We start from the raw sequence: 17996 nt of genomic DNA, 5'->3' as shown, positions 1-17996 counted from the left end.
TCTTCTTATGATGTGCCGTCCAGGTCTCGTCACGCCTTTACCCAAACTTGGTGTCATGAGACTTTAGTATGTTTGCTTCATGCTGAGTGACACGCCGATGCAGCATTCTTAGTGAGGCAGTCGTCGCACCTGCGACTCAATACCTGCTGTGTTGACAGCAGACTGTACTTTCCTGCTACTCTACTAGAAGACACGGAACGGAGAACCGCTACCTGAGCTATCCTGAGGATGCACGCTGTGCACGAGCTTGAGAGTAGAGGTGCGGGGAGGCGGTAAGATGCTGGATGCACTGTGAAGGTAGAGAAAGCAGGATTCGGGGAGGCATGTGGGGGGGGGCAAGGATGCAAAGTCACCCAAGGTTTTTGCCTAAGAAACTACTAAAAATGTGGATTTCTCATCAACAGAGCTGAGAAAGGGTACAGGCAGAAAATGTCTGTGGGATGGGGAAGGCCCAGATTCTGCTCCAGGCACACTGAGCTCACGACACCTCCTAGACATTGAGTAGAGCTAGAAAGCAGTTGTCCATGCGAGTCGGGAATGTGGAAGATAAATCTGGATGGAAATAATAAATGTGTTTTCAGGAAATAAATTGCTTTAAAACATGAGACTAGATAAGGTCATCAAAATCATAGGTGAGGAATACAGGAAGTCCATGCACTCTGAAATACCTCATCACATATGATTTCCCACCTCTGTAACATGTTGTTTATATTGTTTCATATATCACACCAATCATATTATATGCTTGCTCATTTTGTTAAAATGTTTTATCACTTTAAGAAAAATATGATGCTCCTTATTTTGTTAGGATGGTTTTTGTTTTATCTTGTTATGTTGTTGATTATGAAAAAATATGAAGTTCTACATCTATTAAGATGACTGTGGAGTTATTTCTTTTTAAACTAATAATGGGATGAATTACAGAGCTCAACTTTTAAATTTTATTTCTTATACTTGCTCTTTGATATGAAGGTTATGTTAGCGTCATTAATCGGCCATTTCCCTGTTTTTTTCTTTTGACCAGAAGATCTTTCTAAAATTTTAGTATAAGATAATCTATCATTTTCTTAAATTTTCTGAAAAATAATGTCTATTGTACAGGTATATCCCTGTTTCTATTCCTAGTATCACTTATTTAGGTTCCATATCTTACCTTGATGAACTCTATCAGCTACTTACCGTACTCACAAATTCTTTTTCAAAATCAGTTTGAGGATTTGCTAACTCTCTATGTTGTTTCTTTCGTAATTTCTTTTACCTGATTTGTTGTTTTTCCACTTCTACTTCTTTGAATTTACTGATACTATTTTCAAATTCTATTAGCTGGAAGCTTAACTTACCAATTTTCAAACTATCTTCTTTTTCTAATTTGTGCACTTAGGGCTACAGAATCCATATTAAGCTACTGCTCATACGTTTTTTTCTTTTTACAAAATAGTATGTCTGTTACTGAGCAGAATCTGATCTCCAAATTACGCTGCTTTGGCATATTGACTATTTTGAACTAAAGTTACTTAAGAAAGAGGCTGAGCAAGGACACTCTGGCCTCCTTTGTCCCCTAGAAGCAGGAAAAAATCCCTATGCGCACGGTGACCGCTCCGCATCAGGAGGAGGCGGCGGGGGTCCGGGGCTCAGGAGGACCCGCAGCAAACCTTGTTTCTTGCACGCTGATCTGCTACCCCGAGCCCCAAATCCTTTGTCTTGTCGTTTCTTTTTGACTTTTCTGTCTAAAGGATATGAAAGCTGCCTGCTTCCGTCACTTCTGGGAGTATCGTAACTTTCATGGGGCTCCCATACTTACAAAATTACATTCATTTTTCTCCTATTAATGTGTCCTGTATCAATTTATTAGATAAGCTCAAGTGCTGAACAGGAAAAAGGGGAATGTTTTCTTCCCCTACATTACTTTCTTACTAGAGATTTCCATTTCTATTCCATTTTGGTCAGGGTATGAGGCATAAAAGGCAGTGATTCTGTGTATTGATTGGCAGTTTGTTCCTCTTACATGGTCATGTTTACAGTCATATTTACTTGAAAACGATATGCAGGTTCTAACTCAATGCTGTGTTTCTGTTTTAAATGAGGTTAGAAATTGTATGCTGGAAATCTGCAATGCACCTGCCAGCTTATCTGTCTGACCTGCGTAACACCCATAAGGGATGTACTGTGCAATTTCAAATGTCTCCAAATGATTCAGCCATTTCTGTCTGTATTAAATCATGTTCTTAGATGGATACAAGTGTCTTCCTGTCCTATATCCCCAGTGAATATACATCCCTAAATGATTTACAGTACCATGATCTATGTTAATAATAATTACATACAAGGTTACCCTTACTAGGGAATGATAGTTTGAATACAGAATTCCAGGTTGATAGTTATTTTCCTTTAATACTACAAGGATTGGCATCTTTTGGTCCGCATTGTTAAGAAGTCTTTTATCGGCTACTTAGTCTTCCTTTGTCTCCTTCTGAGACCTTCTTCTGTCCTGGGTGTCCACCCGTCTCACCAGAATTTGTCTAGCTGCTACTGTTTTTCCTAATACTCAAGACACACTAGGTTTATTAAATGCAAAATTCACACTGTGTATCAATTTTAGAAGTTAAGGTGGGGCAGGGAACTACTATTTATGTGATAATTACTGTAGGATTTCACTTTTATACTGTGTAATGTAGTACTTTGATAAAAATTTTAAAGAACTAATGAAGAAAGAAAGAAAAGAAGGAAATTCAGTGGTCACTGTATATAAATCTATGGCAATATATTTTAAACTCTTCACAAAGTGGTTTTCTAGAAAACACAGGTTACCAAATTGACTCAAGATCAATATAGAGAAACATACACAAATACAGCTTATGTTTACAAAATATTTTAAAATTGGTGGTAAATTTAAAACAGGATGAGTGACCACCAATGAAGGAGTGAAAAGTTCAGTAAATACCGATGAGTAGGTGAGTCCATAAAGTGCAGTCAAGTGAGCAAAAAAACCCACTGTGCTAGTTATTTACCTTGTAAAAATAACTTGACTTATCAATTCCATTAATTTTACTGAAGTTTTTTTGAAGTAATTTTTAAAATTTTAGGTAATGAAACTTAATTTAAATTTTTGTTTCCATTATGGAGATTTTTTCTATAATTAAAGAGCACACATTGAAGTAAATAAATAATTAAATGCTTAGTCTCTGAGATTGGGAATAGAATATTGAGGCCCACTCTCACCACTTCTAATCGATATTATTCTGGAGATTGTAGCCACTGCAGTAAGATAAGAAAAAAGGCTAAGAGCTGGAAAAAGGAAATAAATGTCTTATTATTGTAGATAACATTATTGTGTATGCAGAAAAAATTTAAAATCCTACAAACTCTTAGAATTAGCAAGATAATTCTACAAAAATAAATATAAAAATATAATTCATTCTCATATAGCAGCCACAAATAGAAAATGAAATAAAACTACTTACATCATCAAAAAATATTCTATAGCTAGGAATAATTCTAACAAGTATTGTGCAAGACTTCCACACATTAAACTATAAATCATTATTGAGACAAATTGTATCAGATCTAAATTAATAGAACAACACATTATGTCAAGGATCGGAATATTGCACATTGTGAGTGATGTCAGTCCTCCCTAACAAACCTATTTATATATAATTATCTGGTTTGTGACAAGGTTGCACTGTATTACAATAAAGAAAGATTAACTTTTCAACAAATGGCTGATTGAATTTCATTAATGACAAAGAAAACCCCAAATCTTTCTCATACCATATATAAAAAGTAATTTCAGATGGAATGGAGACTAAGTGTAGAAGGTAAAATAAACCTTCTCCAGGAAAACCTAACAATATTTTTATAAATTTGGGGAGGCAGGATTTCTTAATCTGGGCACTAAAACACAAACAACAACCCCGAAAGAAATCTGATATAACACAATTTAAATATAGATAAGAAACCCACTAACCATAAAAGAAAAATGAGTCAAAATGAATTTGATTCATTGACATTAAGAACCTGTGTTTATCAAAAGACATTATGAGAACAAAAAGACTAACCACAGAGTATAGGAATTCAAATGATAAATAAATGGTCAACGAAAGACTGAATTAAGGATATATAAATCTATGTACAAATCAGTAAGTAAAAGTTAGATTTTTGGTATATAAATACTTAGGCAAAAGACTCCAACTGGCAGTTCATAAAACAGTATTCAAAAGGCCAGTCAGCATATAAAAAATGTTGGCCTTGATCAGTTATCAGGGAAATGCAAGTTACAACTACGACACAGCCACCAGAATGACTGACATGAAAAAGTCAGTAAATGCCAAGTGTGTGGGAGGGTGGAGCACCTAGAAATCTCATCTGTACTGGGAGGAGTAAGGTAGGCACAACCACTTTGGAAAACTGTTTTGGCAGTATATATTGTAGATGAAGGCAGAATTCACCATTACCAGAAATTCTAGTCCTGGGGGTACACCCCAGAGAAAAACATACATACGTTCACCAAATAACACTGGGGGAAACATATTCAACTTGACACCATTTGTAATAACCTTAGGCTGGGTAAAAACGACCCACATATCTATCAATACCCAGAATGAATAAATGAATTACGGTGCATTCATGAATGAAATGACATATCTCTCAGGGACTGAAGGTCGAGCTTGAACCGACACAAATGAATCACACTGAAGAACTCATCGGAAGTCAGGGCAGTGGTCATCCAGAGCGCGGAGGGCGCATCCCCACTCTCGATGATGCTCTATTTCTTTATCTGGTTGCTGGCTGCTCAGGGCGTTGTTTTGTGGATCAGCCACACGCCTGTACTTTGTGCAGCTTTATGCACGTTACGTGTGAATGAGAAGCCTGCATAGACTACAAACCAAACATGCAACCTGGTGGCGTGAGTTTTGCAATTCTGGAAAATGTCTCATGACTCCAACAAAAAATATAACAAAACTTAAATACAGATAAAATAACAGCCATTTTTCTTTAAAAAAATCAATACTGGACTATGCCGGACACTAAACTACTAAGAAGGGAAAGTATAAGAACTGAATAACATACAACATCATCCCAAGAAGCTCAGCCGTTTCAGGCCCCGGCAACATGAGGAACAGCCCACACGCTGCTGTGGTGCAGGGTCACAAGCTCTAGTGGGCTGTGGGTGCAGCTCCGGGGAGAACAGAAGAACATGCATCTAATTCTGCCTCGAGATGCCTGGAAAGGGGCTGGTCTGGCAGAGAAAAGGGGAAAAGGAATCCAAGAAAGGCAGTGAGGCAGCAAGAGACTAAACAAATGCGAAAGATGTGAAAAATAAAGGTTAAAATATAAAAGCTACAAATGAATTTAAGAAAATGTGAATTTTTTTTTTTCCTACCACATTGGGAAAGATTAAAGACTGTCTGGTTTCAGTGAGGATATGGTGGTAGAAACTGTACCTGCTCCTCTTAAAAGCAATTTGCTAATAGCTATAAAAATGTAAATGTGCATCCATAGTATGTCCAGTTCTAGAAATTCATCATAAAAAGTACCCTTTGAGGTGATATATTGGAAGGATGATAGCATAGCTGATAAGAGTGAAACACTGAAAACATCCCAAATATCCCAACAGGCTGTACTTTAAATAAATTATGGAACATTCAGGCCACAGAGTATTTATCCAATGACTAAATAGAATGAGGTGGAATTACAAGTAGGAACATAAAACTCTGACTATGTTTATTAACTGAAGAAAAAATCTTCAGAATAACATGAAATGGTTCTATTTTTGTAAAAATACTTAAATTCAATTTTATAATTTGTGTTTATATTGAAAAAGTATAAAATACATATACCAAATTTTCAACTCTGGTTGTCATGCTAATGACCTTGAATTTCTTATGCACAGAATGAGCTGGGAACATATTTTTTTTTTAAAGTGAGCAAGTGAAATGATCATCTTTTGTTTTATAGGAAGTTTTGTATTACGACCAATAAAAATGTTTCAACCATTTGACCCAGCAAAAGTTTTCTAGGAATTTATTCTAAGGTGTTAATGATAAATATAAGCAAAGATTTACTTGCAATGCCATTAGCCATATGATTATGTGTAGTATCCAAAATCAGAAATAACATAACCAATGAGAGACACTATTTAATCTCATACACACACACTACAGATTATTCACCAGTACATGTAAGACATACGTTAATGTGCTAACAATGGTGTCCTGAAAGGGGGAATGTACTTAAAAAAAAAAACTTCTCTAAAATGTCTATACGTTCATTCATTTTTCAGCCATATAAAGACAGTAGTTTTAATACAGAAAAAAAAATGTTCCTTAGCTTTGGAACAGTGGATGAGAACCCTAACAGGAAGCTCTGGTGACAGGCCTGGTGAATTCTGAGGGCTGGGTGGGGACGGGCCGGCCGGGGGCCTGGGACACACAGCCAAGGAGACCTGATGGTCCCACGAGCACGGGAGCGACGGGAGCCTGGGCTGGGAAGAGGCTCACCTGGCGTCTCTGGACATGTGCCTCTGGTGTCAACACACAAGTTCAGAAAGAAGGGGGCTGGAGGATGGAAGTGTTGAGGTCAGAGAAGAAATGGATTACTTTTAAATGAGATAATAGCGACATGTCTGTTGAGCTGACTTTGTCACTGGGCCCTACAGGCGGGAAGAACCTGGAGGTGAGGCAGCGAGGAGAGCCCGGGAGAGCAGAGGTCGAGAGAATAACTCTAATTCTCAGGCCAGCCCGCGCCCGGGCGTCGGTGCTGGAGTGGAGGGTGGGTGTGAGCAGTCGGGGACGTGCCTGGGAGGGCGCAGGGAGCCGGGCGGAGAGGGTCTGTGGTCCAACAGGGCTTGTGTTTGCTGATCAGCGACGGGAGGGGCAGACTGGAGAGGTCAGGGGGGCGCTGGGAAGGGCGGGGGGGAGGGCAAAGGAAGAGGAAGGTCCCAGGAGGCTGAGGAAGGGGCTGCAAGGAGCTGGTGAGGGGACAGAGGTGCACAAATGGAGGGCGGACAGCTTGGGCTTGTGTGTCGCTCATTTTTTTTCTCAGTGTCTATTATGAAGAAATTTAATGCACAAAAAGAATACTGTGAGCCATAGATTCATATTTTGTTTTTTTGTTGCATAAACACTGGAGACTGGGGAGGGAGAAATAAGGAGTAGAAGAAAATACTGGAAGTTCAGCCCTCCAGCCACTTGGAGGAAGGCAGACATGAGCCAAGGCCTTGGGAGGCAGATGCCGGCCGGCGGGTGATGACATAGCGACGGAACGGAGGTGTCCGGGCTGCATCCGCGGGGAGGGCCGCGACGCCGCCAGCGCAGCAAAGCCAGCAGCCGGCAGCGAGCTTCCCGCTGTACCTGCCCTCAGCGACGCCTCATTCCAGCCTCACTTCCCGTATTATCAGTTTTCACTTCTTTCTGCCCTTTCCACTGCGTCGGCAAACCCCCTCTCTGACTGTCCATTTATACAGACTGCCCAGCGGGTGTGTGGCCAGGAGAGAAGGCACCGCCGTAAGGACACGCTCTGCTGTCTGCGCGGGGACTGAAGGCGGATGCTGTGCCTGGTCACCCAGACCTCAGGAGGACGTGCCATCGGCTGCGGTCCCTGATGTACCTGTGTTCCCGCAGGACCCCGGGGGCTGAGGAGCGACACCAGAAGCGGTCCTCGCGCACTGCCTCAGTTAGTCTGCGAGTGCCTCCTGAGATTCCCCTGAGAGGCCGGGGACCGGTGCTGCTGAGTTCACCCGTGGCAGCGGCAGGCGCACAGGGCAGCGTCTCGCATGCGCAGCCTGCTCACGGGTGGCTGGGGTTCTCCGGGCCCTGCAGCTGCCCCCACGGCTGCAGGGAGGAGGCCTGGAGTCCAGCCACACATGGGCGGACTCTGTTGCACCACTGGCTTCCTCCTTGCATAGCTGAAACTCTCCTGATTGCTCATTTCCTTACGTTAACTACAGAAATATCCCACTGTGGTCTTCATAGGAAAGGAGAAATCTTAGATGTTTTGATTCCTGGTCTCAGGTCTATCTGTTGTGCCAGCCACAGCCCCACCTCGTGTCCCCAGCACAATATTAAGGCTCAACACTGAGACTGGATGCAAGTGTCAATGAAGTGACCTCATTTCCCTGCCGTCTTCCTCAAGTCTATTTCGTATACAGATCCAGAAGTCTGGTCAAACATAAATCACACTATTCCCAGATGTCTACCCATGTCTCACTTTAATCTCTCTACTATGCAGCACTGCCAGAACACGATTCCCGGACATGCCACAGGACACTGGGATCACCAACTCACATTTCTATTTCAAACTCGGTGTACAGACAGTTTTGACAATCTTGGTATATATGTTTGATACACTTCTGAGGCTTTTAATACTGCATGAGCTTTTCTAAAGAATTCCCCTCAACTATACTTCCAAATGTAATTTCCTGTCAACAGTTAAGAACAGTAATACTTTCAAAGTGAGTTTTCTACACAATTACACTTGCAGAAAGCAATTAAAACTAGGGAACAATATACACACACAATTATGTAAAACACCACCTCGATGCTGCTTGTTGAAGAGGTTTATGATGCTGTTACTTTATTATATAAATTATAGCATTGCTCAGCAACTAAATATGCTGATTGCTTAGAGAAATGTTTACATATAACTCTAAATGTGGCCAAATTTACTATGATATTTTGTGATTAGACTTCTAATTAAATTCTGCCCAGGTAACTGCTTTACAGAATATATGTTAAGATTACAAAGCTCTTCCAGACCCAAGTGCCTTATAACAATAACTATTTGGTGTTCTCCTATTACCTTGAGCAAAAAGTTATAGCAAGAATGATCAGAAATCGCTCTGGGTTTCAGTGAAATCCAAGGAGGCCCAGTGATGACTGGCCTGCAATGCTGAAGCCGCCCTTTTGTAATTCCTGAGATCCTGGTGCTTATTCATTCTTTGAGCATGAAAAACATTTACATTAAAAAACTCATAGTATGAATGTATAATAATGAATTCCATTTTTGGTAAGAATATTTTAATACTTAAATTAATCCCTGGACTTATGTTTACATGACCAATGTGGTCCGCATTTCCAAGGGACCAGAGTGGCTGCACTGATGGTGAAATGACTAAGCCGTAGCAAACCTGCCAACAAATACTACAGCTAAGGCGAGACCCTAGCTTCCTGAGTGTTAGAACCATTTTAAGACTAAAATTACATATTATGTACTTTTATGTATGTTATTTTCCAAGCCACCAAACTCAAAATGGCATATATTTTCTTAAAAAAAAAAAACAATCATGCAGACAGTTTGGGGTGAAGTTCAGAATGAATTAAGTAAGTACATTATACACACTAATGCTTCCTTCTTAATTTCCTTACTAGGAAGAACTTTATGCCTTAAATTAAAAAGGTCTGGTTACAGATCTGAGAGGGGAACTATCATGTTCAAAGGGTCTGTCAGTGAGGGAAGTGGTCCCCAGGACAGCGATGAGGTGTGAGCAGTGTCTTTTTCGAGAACACTGATGGGTAAATAGCAATCTCAGTTCATGATTCAAAAGTTACACGTTTTTGAGTATTTCAACTCATTCTTTATTTTCTTTTCTTATGAAGAATGTTTATGAACTATTAGATTCAACTGCAAGTAGTGAATTCATCACCTGTTGGCATTTAGGAGAACAATGCCCATTCTAAGTCTTGGGAAGCTCATTGTGAGGGGGCTTGTAAGCAATACAAAAATTTGAAATCCTAGAAGAAAATATGCCCTGGATATGTAAAATTATTTCATGAAGCACAGATGATTCTTAGAACTTTTCAAAACCAAAACTAGAGTAATGGCTTTTATATTACCCAGATCAAGCATTTAGAAACTCAAAGTTAACAACTAATATTTAATTTTATTTAGTTCAATGGAAAAGTGATTTTAATTGAATGCAGACTGGTTACCATAAATACGGAATCTTACATTCTGTTACCCAAAGATACCTTATTTGAGTCTCCATAGTTAATCTTCTGTTTTAATTAAGGAAACTAATTTTAAATTAATTCTTTTAACATATCCTACATTATATACATGCTTTAAGTTCTTTCTCTTGCTTCTTTCACATAGTGAGAATCTTTGTTTCTCAAGATTTGATGGTGGTAATGGTTTATGCCATGTTAGTTTAACTCACTTCCAAGATGTTATTGTGATTAAATTAAAAGAAAGAGGGTGAATTTCAGAGAGGATGGATGTCAAACAGAGAGAAACAGAGCACCGTGGAATCAATTATGTATCTCCTCTTCCTCTACTCATCCCGTTTCACTTTTACTAAGTTGCAAAGCTGCAGCATCATGAGTCCGCACCGCTTAGCACACATGCGTTTGCTGGGGCGCCTTCTGTGAGAAGGGCAGGAACCACTGCTCGGCGAGCGTTCCCTTCCACTTACCCGCCCGGGAAGGAGGTCTCCGGCTCTGACTGCTCGCCTTCTTTCCACATTATGTATTCAACGGAGGAGCTGACCTCACCAGATTCATTCAGTCTTTGTGGGCACGGAAGGATAAAAGGGTCAGAGCTATGTGGATAAGGCTTTTGGGGTGGGACAGAGGTTTTAAAAAGTAAGTTTTGTCGAGATTTAAGAGCAACTACAATGAAAGAAGAAAGTGAAAGAAGGAAATTTGAGAACTTTGGGAAAGACTGCGTGTTCTCGTTCATCAGAAATTAAGGACAAGTTATTTTGAAATTACTGTGGTTTTGGACATAACCTTGTGACTAGAACATGGGGAACTGACTGTAAATAGATCGGTTTTTGTTGGTTTACTAACAAAATGGTAATGAAGGCATTACCATATTAGATCAACTGGGATAGAATAGCTTCTACTGAAATGTTTACACAATTTTTGACAAATTTTAATGATTCTCCTTTACGTGTGTAAGTTTAGACTGGAATGTTTTGTTCTACCTCAAACTTATGTTGGTATATTACAAAATGATGCCATATTTCTCCCAACCCCCGTATGCAAGCCTCTTAACATGACTTTGCTTCTCTTCCCATGGAAGTTCAGAGCACTTTTTTTTTTTGACACCTTATCTTGCCCATGAGATTTGCTTTGACAAATGGCACATCAGCAAATATAATGCAGGCAGAAGTTTGAAAAGGTTCTCATCTCTTGCACTTCCGTGTTGCCATCCACCTTTTGTGTACCTTCTACTTACTGAATGAACAGAAACCTGGCTTGGCCAAGCCTACCTTCCCCGCCAACCAGCTGGGCCCCACACATGAGTGAGGCCATCTGAGAACAGCTGGCCGAACCCTCCAGATCAGAACTGCCCAGGAAATCCACAGAGTCATGGGTAGACAAGTAATTAATTTAAGAAACTCAGGTTTGGGGGCCAGTTTGTTATACAGCAAAAGCTAATGGATACACTTACTTTCTATTCTTTTAAAGATGGCTTAACACAGTTTTCAAAGGGATACCAAAGCAAGCACATGAGCCAACCAAAAGTGGATCTGCCCCTTGACATTTTCTTCTTTCACTCAGAACCATAAACGCAGTCACGGAGAGTAACAGCTGCACTAGCGTCTCCACTACAGCAGGAGACGTGCCTCTCCTCTCACTCCACTGAAAGCAAAGCCAGACGCGTACCTGATGGTCTTCCCGGGGTCTGCTTCCACGGTCCAGGTGCAGTGCAGGTTGTTGTCGTAGGGAGCCGGGTAGCCGGGGGACAGGATGCGCCCGGAAGTGGCAGCATGGATGTGACCACCACACTCTGCTGCAGAGACAGAGGCACATGGGGAAACTTACTCCAGGCCTCAGGGGTTGCTGCTGTTCTGCTGCTTTTAAAAACCAAGACCAACACGTCTGCGTTATATGAGCACCAAGAAATCACAATGATCTCTCTGGTTCTATCATTTCTTTACTTGTTCACAAGCATTGTTCTGCTGGGAGGGCACTACCCTCTCTGGAATTAAAGTTGAGAATACAAAACAAAGGAACACTTGTCATCCTGATAGTAATTCTATGCACGTAGTTTCAGTAAAATAGGACTGGGAAGTCTTTCATATGCACAGACATGCACACACAATGGAGAGAGTGCAGTCGAAATCCTGCCTCTTCCAGAAGACCCAGGATGCATGTGTGGAGCAGGTGTTCCCAGGCACGCTCTTGGGCAGGGATGGAAGCTGGCTTCCCAACTCACCCACGCAGGAAGGCAGCGGTTTGTCCCACACTCTCCGGTCGCCACTCAGACAGGTCAGGGAGTTGCTGCCGTGCATGGCATAGCCCGGGTTACAGCTGTACAGAACTACAGTGTCAGTAAAGTGGCCTTCATCTCGGATCCTATAGCCGTAGTTAGGGACTCCTGGATCCTCACATTTTACTAGGTCAAAACCTAAGAGAAAGGAGGGAAGAGTGAGCACGAGGAGCAGCAGGTGTGTGCGCATTATCGTGAAGCTGAGACAGATGCGACGGCCAGCTGTCCCCTGAAATGCAGAGAGAAGAAGGAGGCCGAATTTAAAAGGGAGAAAATAAACGTGGGTCTGGGTTGGGTCTATGTGTTAACTTTTTGCTGTCTGTGGAGGTTGAATCACTTTATTTGCTCCAATCTGTTCATGTAATTATATGGAGAGTGTTTTCCAGAGTTCCACACGGTCATCTGCTGGTCCGCGTCTCCATGGATTCCCCAGGAAGCCTCCAGCCTTCTCCAATGGAGAGCCCATGCCCCCTGTATGTCCCAACCAGGGATGTTCCAGTGGGAGACGATGTAACTCTATGCATGTACTTTCAATAAAACAAGGCTTTTGGGAGTCTTTCCAGCCAGTATTAACTCTAGTGCACCATCAAGAGCCTCCACCTTCATGCCAACTTCCTCTAAAGATCCTGGCTCTTAGCTGCATGGAAAATAAGGCTGGTCCTGCTCAGGGGGGCCAGGGGGTTGAGAATTACCACCTGCTGCATGCCCATGGTGGTTAGGAGGCTACCAGGCAACTCCACGCACAACAGGAAGGCCAGAAATGAGTCATTACAAAGACTTTGTCAAACTAAACTCAAATAAATAGATGACAGAAGTGAAGATTTAGCTTCTGCAGTACTGAGAGTTGTACATTGCTTTTATATGGGGCAATATTTTAAGGCCATCTGTGGAGACAGCCTTATGCTAACATATTTCTCTCATTTCCTGATGCAAATTTGACCATTTAAAATGTAGAGTTAGAAACTTGAGAGGCCACATGGTCTGCTCAGATTTACTTCCACCTGACTTACACTTGGCCATTTCTCAAGACTGAATGAATGAATGAATGAATGAATATTATGAACATGCAATTTTTTTTCTAAGTCTGCCTGTCAAACTTCTTTTTGAGATGGCTTCCATTAAGAAAAATACATCCTTAAATTCACAATACAGTTTTACCCTTACGATCTCTACATAATCAAGATTGAGTTCTGCAACTTTGTACAGCGGAAAGAGTTCACATTTGGTAATTTATACCCAGCTGCTAAGAGAAGTTTCTTTTTGAAAAGTGTCCATCTTTACCAACTGTGCCTTGACAATAACTCTGATCTAGTTAAAAAATTCAAATAACTTTAATTCAGGATGCCCAGAAAGAGAGACCAAAAGATTTTATCAATTTCAGTGCAAAACAAAGGGACCTTTAAACTGCCGCAGAGGGGAAGCAGGAATTAAAAGAAATGGCTTCAGGGCTCGTGCAAGTATTTGAGTACCCTAGTCTGACCACACAGTGCCAGGACAGTCGGGAGAACGGGACATGAAGCTGCTGAATTCATGGATGACCAACAGCATGGGACTTCAGCGTCACAAAAGGCCTCACAGATGGTGCAGCCTGAGGGTCTCTCTGACGGAAGGAAAAAAGGAACTGAAGCCGTGCAGCTCTTGTCCTACCTGGCGCTGGGTCAGAGGTGACCAGCTCTGCAATGGCTTTCAGGCAACGCTGCCAGGGCAGGAGGCTGGGGAACATCTCCCCTGAACAAACCTGCCAGGGGGCTGTGGTTTCACTGGCCACATCTGAGAAAGGGTACAGGCAGAAAATGTCTGTGGGAGCGGGGCTATTTGGATGATCATAAACAATGTTTCAAAATATTTCATTATGCTGAAGTCAAGTTAGGTATCTGAATATCAAATGCCCATGGAGCATCAAGTTGGAAATAGGCAGTGGTCAAAATCCAGGTATAAAAAGTATCAACAGAGGGTCAGCACCTCTCCCTGTGTACATGCCTGCAGCAGGACCCCACAGCACACGAACCACCTGCATGGGGGCTCGCACTGCAAAGGACCAGCACGCGCAGGGCGCCTTGGTGAGGGGAGGCTGGGCATGAAGGCGGCCCACAGGGATAGCCACCACCTGCTGTCCCCAAGGTTCGTGCCCTGTGCGACACGAGCTCAGGTTTTTTGAGGGGCACTATGTATCTGGGTTTTTTAAGTTTATAAAAATGCTTGTTGAACGAGTATATATTCTGAAAATAGAGCTGTCTAAAGTCCTTGATTAGATTGTTGAAGCTAAATGTAAGTAACATTAAAGAACTAGATGATTTATCTGCCTTTGGGGAAGGCTTTAATGAGACTTAGGATGGGGAAAAGTTGGTACAGTCCATCTAATGCTATGAAACTAAGCTATAAAACTCGCCCATCTTCTGAGCTTGATTGGGGCCTGGACAAAAATGGTCACACTAGCTTGTACAAGATTTTTCATTCAGACGATAAATTATTTCCTGGTTACCCAGAAGAGTTTTGTTAGAAAAGATTTTCCTCAATGGAGATTTATACCTGTGTTGGTAATGACATTGATTTTCCTGTGTGACTTATGGACCGTCTCATTAGCTTAGTCGTAAGTGTTACGGATAGCATAAAGATGTCAATGCTTAAATGTTACTCAGAACATTCTATGTTCAGGGAGCATGAATTTTAAAGGCTTCAGTTAAATGTTAACAAAGTTCTAAAATCCAAAAGTATACTTACATTAAAACTAGCTTGAAGAAACATTTTCCTCTGCCCCAAAACTTGCCTAAAACATTTTTGGAGGGAAGTAAAAGAGTTCTGCTTAGTTTTTTGAAATCACATTTTGCCATGTAGACAAGTCAGGCCACATTATTTATGACAGGGTAGTCACTCCATTACCAGCCACCCTCTTCTCTTATGATGCCTTCTATTACTTTCTCAAAAGATCACTCAAGTCCTTGACAGCTTCATGAAATGTATTATTTTGGGAAAAGTCCTACACTGGGTTCCCAGGGGAGCCTGAAGCCTCTGGCTGCACCCAGTGTCACCTCCCCGTCAAGAAGTTGGAAGCATGTGGATGTTTCAGAGTTCAGCCCTGCAGTTCTCAGTCCTCTGATGAGAGCTTTGCTGGCTCAGAACTTGTCATACAGCTTAATAATTTAGTCACAGTTACAGGTGCAATCCATGACATTTATTCCTGGAGGAGGCATTAAAAGTAGCATTGATCTTGAAAGGACTAGCAAAAAATCTCCAGAAGTCCAAAATTTCTCTTCCAACTTGATTCTTGGGCTCTTGTACCACATGCACTAAAATGCAGCCCTACTTTTGCTGTTTCTCCACAAATGAGACATTCATGTTAACTGAGCTTAACTGGCTACATGGTTCAGGAGTGATAGTATCATTGTGTCCCAAACATTTCAACACTGTTTTTAAACATGGATGAAATCAGTTGAATTGATGTATATTATCAGAATTCTGAAACAGCAATATAGAATTCTGTGATGTTGATTCTCCATTTCAGGAAAGGATATTCCTGTGATTTATTTTAAAAAAAAGTCAAAATATTTTCTTAAGGTTTAGAGTTAGATCTACAAAGATATTCCTCTAAAGGAGACATTTTCCCATTTTAATCTGAACCTAAAGGACTTCAGAATGATCAGCCTTAAGACTAACAAGTAATGACCTTAAAAATATAGAGAAGATAATCCTTTTCTATCTCAAACCTGCTAGCCTGCAGGAAATTGGTACAAATGCTGATTCTGTATTTCTTTATGTCATAAGACATTTAAAAAAGATTAAAGAAAATTATTTGTTTCAACATTATGAAGAGTTGCACTTGTTTCCTGAATCTGCTCAGTAATTCTGTTCCTGTTTGCTTCCCGTTATTTCTCCTGAGTCACACAAGCAGCAAAGATACTCTGAACAAAATGTTCTCATCAAACAGGCTGCAAACACTGGGTTGATGAAAATCACTACTCTACATCTTTTGCAGTATTTACCTAGTCTTAATATTTTTAAGGATTAAATCCTTTATCTCTTCAAAGTCTAATAAACTATTAGTGTTATCAGAGACTTGCACTTAACTCCAGAGTATTTGGCCTAGTTCTTATCTTCCAAATAAAGCACTTGTGTGTAAAGAGAACCTGCTCTAGGTAGAGCCCATTCATGCAGCGGGCTGAACAATGACTGTGTTCACGTGCGTTTGCTCAGCCGCTACCCAAGCACCTATTGAGAAGGTACCGTATGCCCAGGTGAGCTCTGAAACTTAACTGAGCAAGAACACCTGTCTACAAATCCCTGATACCTTCTATGAACAACTGGACAAACTTACAACTTTCAAATGAACATACAGAAATTTATGATCACACAAGGGTGTAGAAACAGAGGACGGACGCGTTTTACCCTGGATCAGTTTTTGAACAGTCCAACTAGTAAGTACTGTCCTAACTCACACACTGTGGTAAGAAACTTCCATCAGTGCATTCTATAAATTTTCAAAATATATTCATCATCACTTCTGAGGCTGAGGCTTTGTTAGATACTGTGAGTAGAACGGAATGAACTGGCGCCCCTATCTTCTGAGTCTAGTTAACTACATAGATAGGAAGATAAATATTCTTAAAACAGCATGATAAATGCTGTAGCGGAGGTGGATGTGAAGACCAAGAGGCTCAGAAGGAACAGGGACGCTTTGTAGAGGAGATGAGATGTGAGCTGGTCGGGAAGTAGCGCAGGCACCGGAAGCTCCAGCACCAGAGGGAGGCCCAGCAGTCTCCCCAAGCCCGGGGGCGTCTGGAAGAATATGGTATGCCCTGGGGGGGCAGGACAATTCCCACTATCATCTGAAACTGGCTGAATCTTGGTTGTGAGCTCGGGGGCGAAGACTGGCGAGGGCTCACAGCCCTGGGGAGCTAGTCCAGCTCAGGGAGCCGTCGGTCCCGGGGAGGAACAAGGGTCTGCAGGAGGAAGTGGCATGAAGACTGCTGTATTTCAGACACAACCAGGAGCGATGCAGAATACGGACTGGAGTGACTTTAAAAAGCAGGAAAACTGTTAAGATATTAATTTCATGCTGAAAGGTAGTCTGTGGCAGTGGGATTCGGGCAGTGGATGAGGCGAGCGCACATGGGTATGAGGCAGGCAAATGTGTATCATGCACACAAGGGGGTTTGTGGGATGGGTGGGGCAGCAGACAGATGGTCTCAGACAAGGACAGACAAAGAGCCTGTGTGGGAGGGGTCAGGGGAAGAGATGCAACACACTGCTGCTCCCCATGTGAGCGCCACATGGGCCCAGTGTGCTGGGCCCGGGGGTGGGGGGTGGAAAATCCACTGCCAACATCTTCTAGAAAATAATTAAACATGGTTTGAACACCTTCTGGACAAGGAACAAGAAAATATTAGGCCTTATAGAGCTCGGTGTCCAACAGAGACATCAGGTACTATAACACACAGCAACAAACGGTACTGGGCACCCAACAGACAGAAATGTGGCAAGAACAGGCCCCGCAGACACACCCATCACCCAGCACGCATGTCAGTGTTCTCTGGGGTTCCGGGGTGCTGCCTTCTTTTAGATTTTCTATTTTCCCAATTATTTCTGTGTTTTCTTGTATTTGCTTATTTCTATACTGGACACAAATAGTAGAACATACTGTTTTTGAAATAGGACCATCTGTAGGTTTTTAGGAGTGCAGTTCCTCCTACCAGACAGAATGGACCTCGGGTGTCCGGTCACTACTGATGTTTGGGTCACTACACCTGTGCCTTTCATGCAGTTTGGTTTTAAGCACAAATGCT

The 17996-nt window shown here is 41.7% G+C and overlaps 1 protein-coding gene across 4 annotated transcripts in view; it reads right to left on the bottom strand.

The window, feature by feature from the left end:
• The window catches only part of CSMD1 (CUB and Sushi multiple domains 1), a 1487013-nt gene that overhangs the window by 195807 nt on the left and 1273210 nt on the right, over window positions 1-17996 (bottom strand). For all 4 annotated transcript variants that reach the window (XM_073219228.1, XM_073219229.1, XM_073219231.1 and 1 more), the window contains 2 exons: window positions 12163-12354; window positions 11610-11736 (listed from right to left, as the gene is read on the bottom strand). In XM_073219228.1, coding sequence (XP_073075329.1) covers window positions 11610-11736; window positions 12163-12354 — 319 coding nt within the window. The remainder of the gene's footprint in view (window positions 1-11609; window positions 11737-12162; window positions 12355-17996) is intronic.

This window comes from Manis javanica, chromosome 12 (assembly GCF_040802235.1).
Source record: "Manis javanica isolate MJ-LG chromosome 12, MJ_LKY, whole genome shotgun sequence".
Lineage (NCBI taxonomy): Eukaryota > Metazoa > Chordata > Mammalia > Pholidota > Manidae > Manis > Manis javanica.
This window is presented reverse-complemented; position numbering and strand designations above follow the sequence as displayed.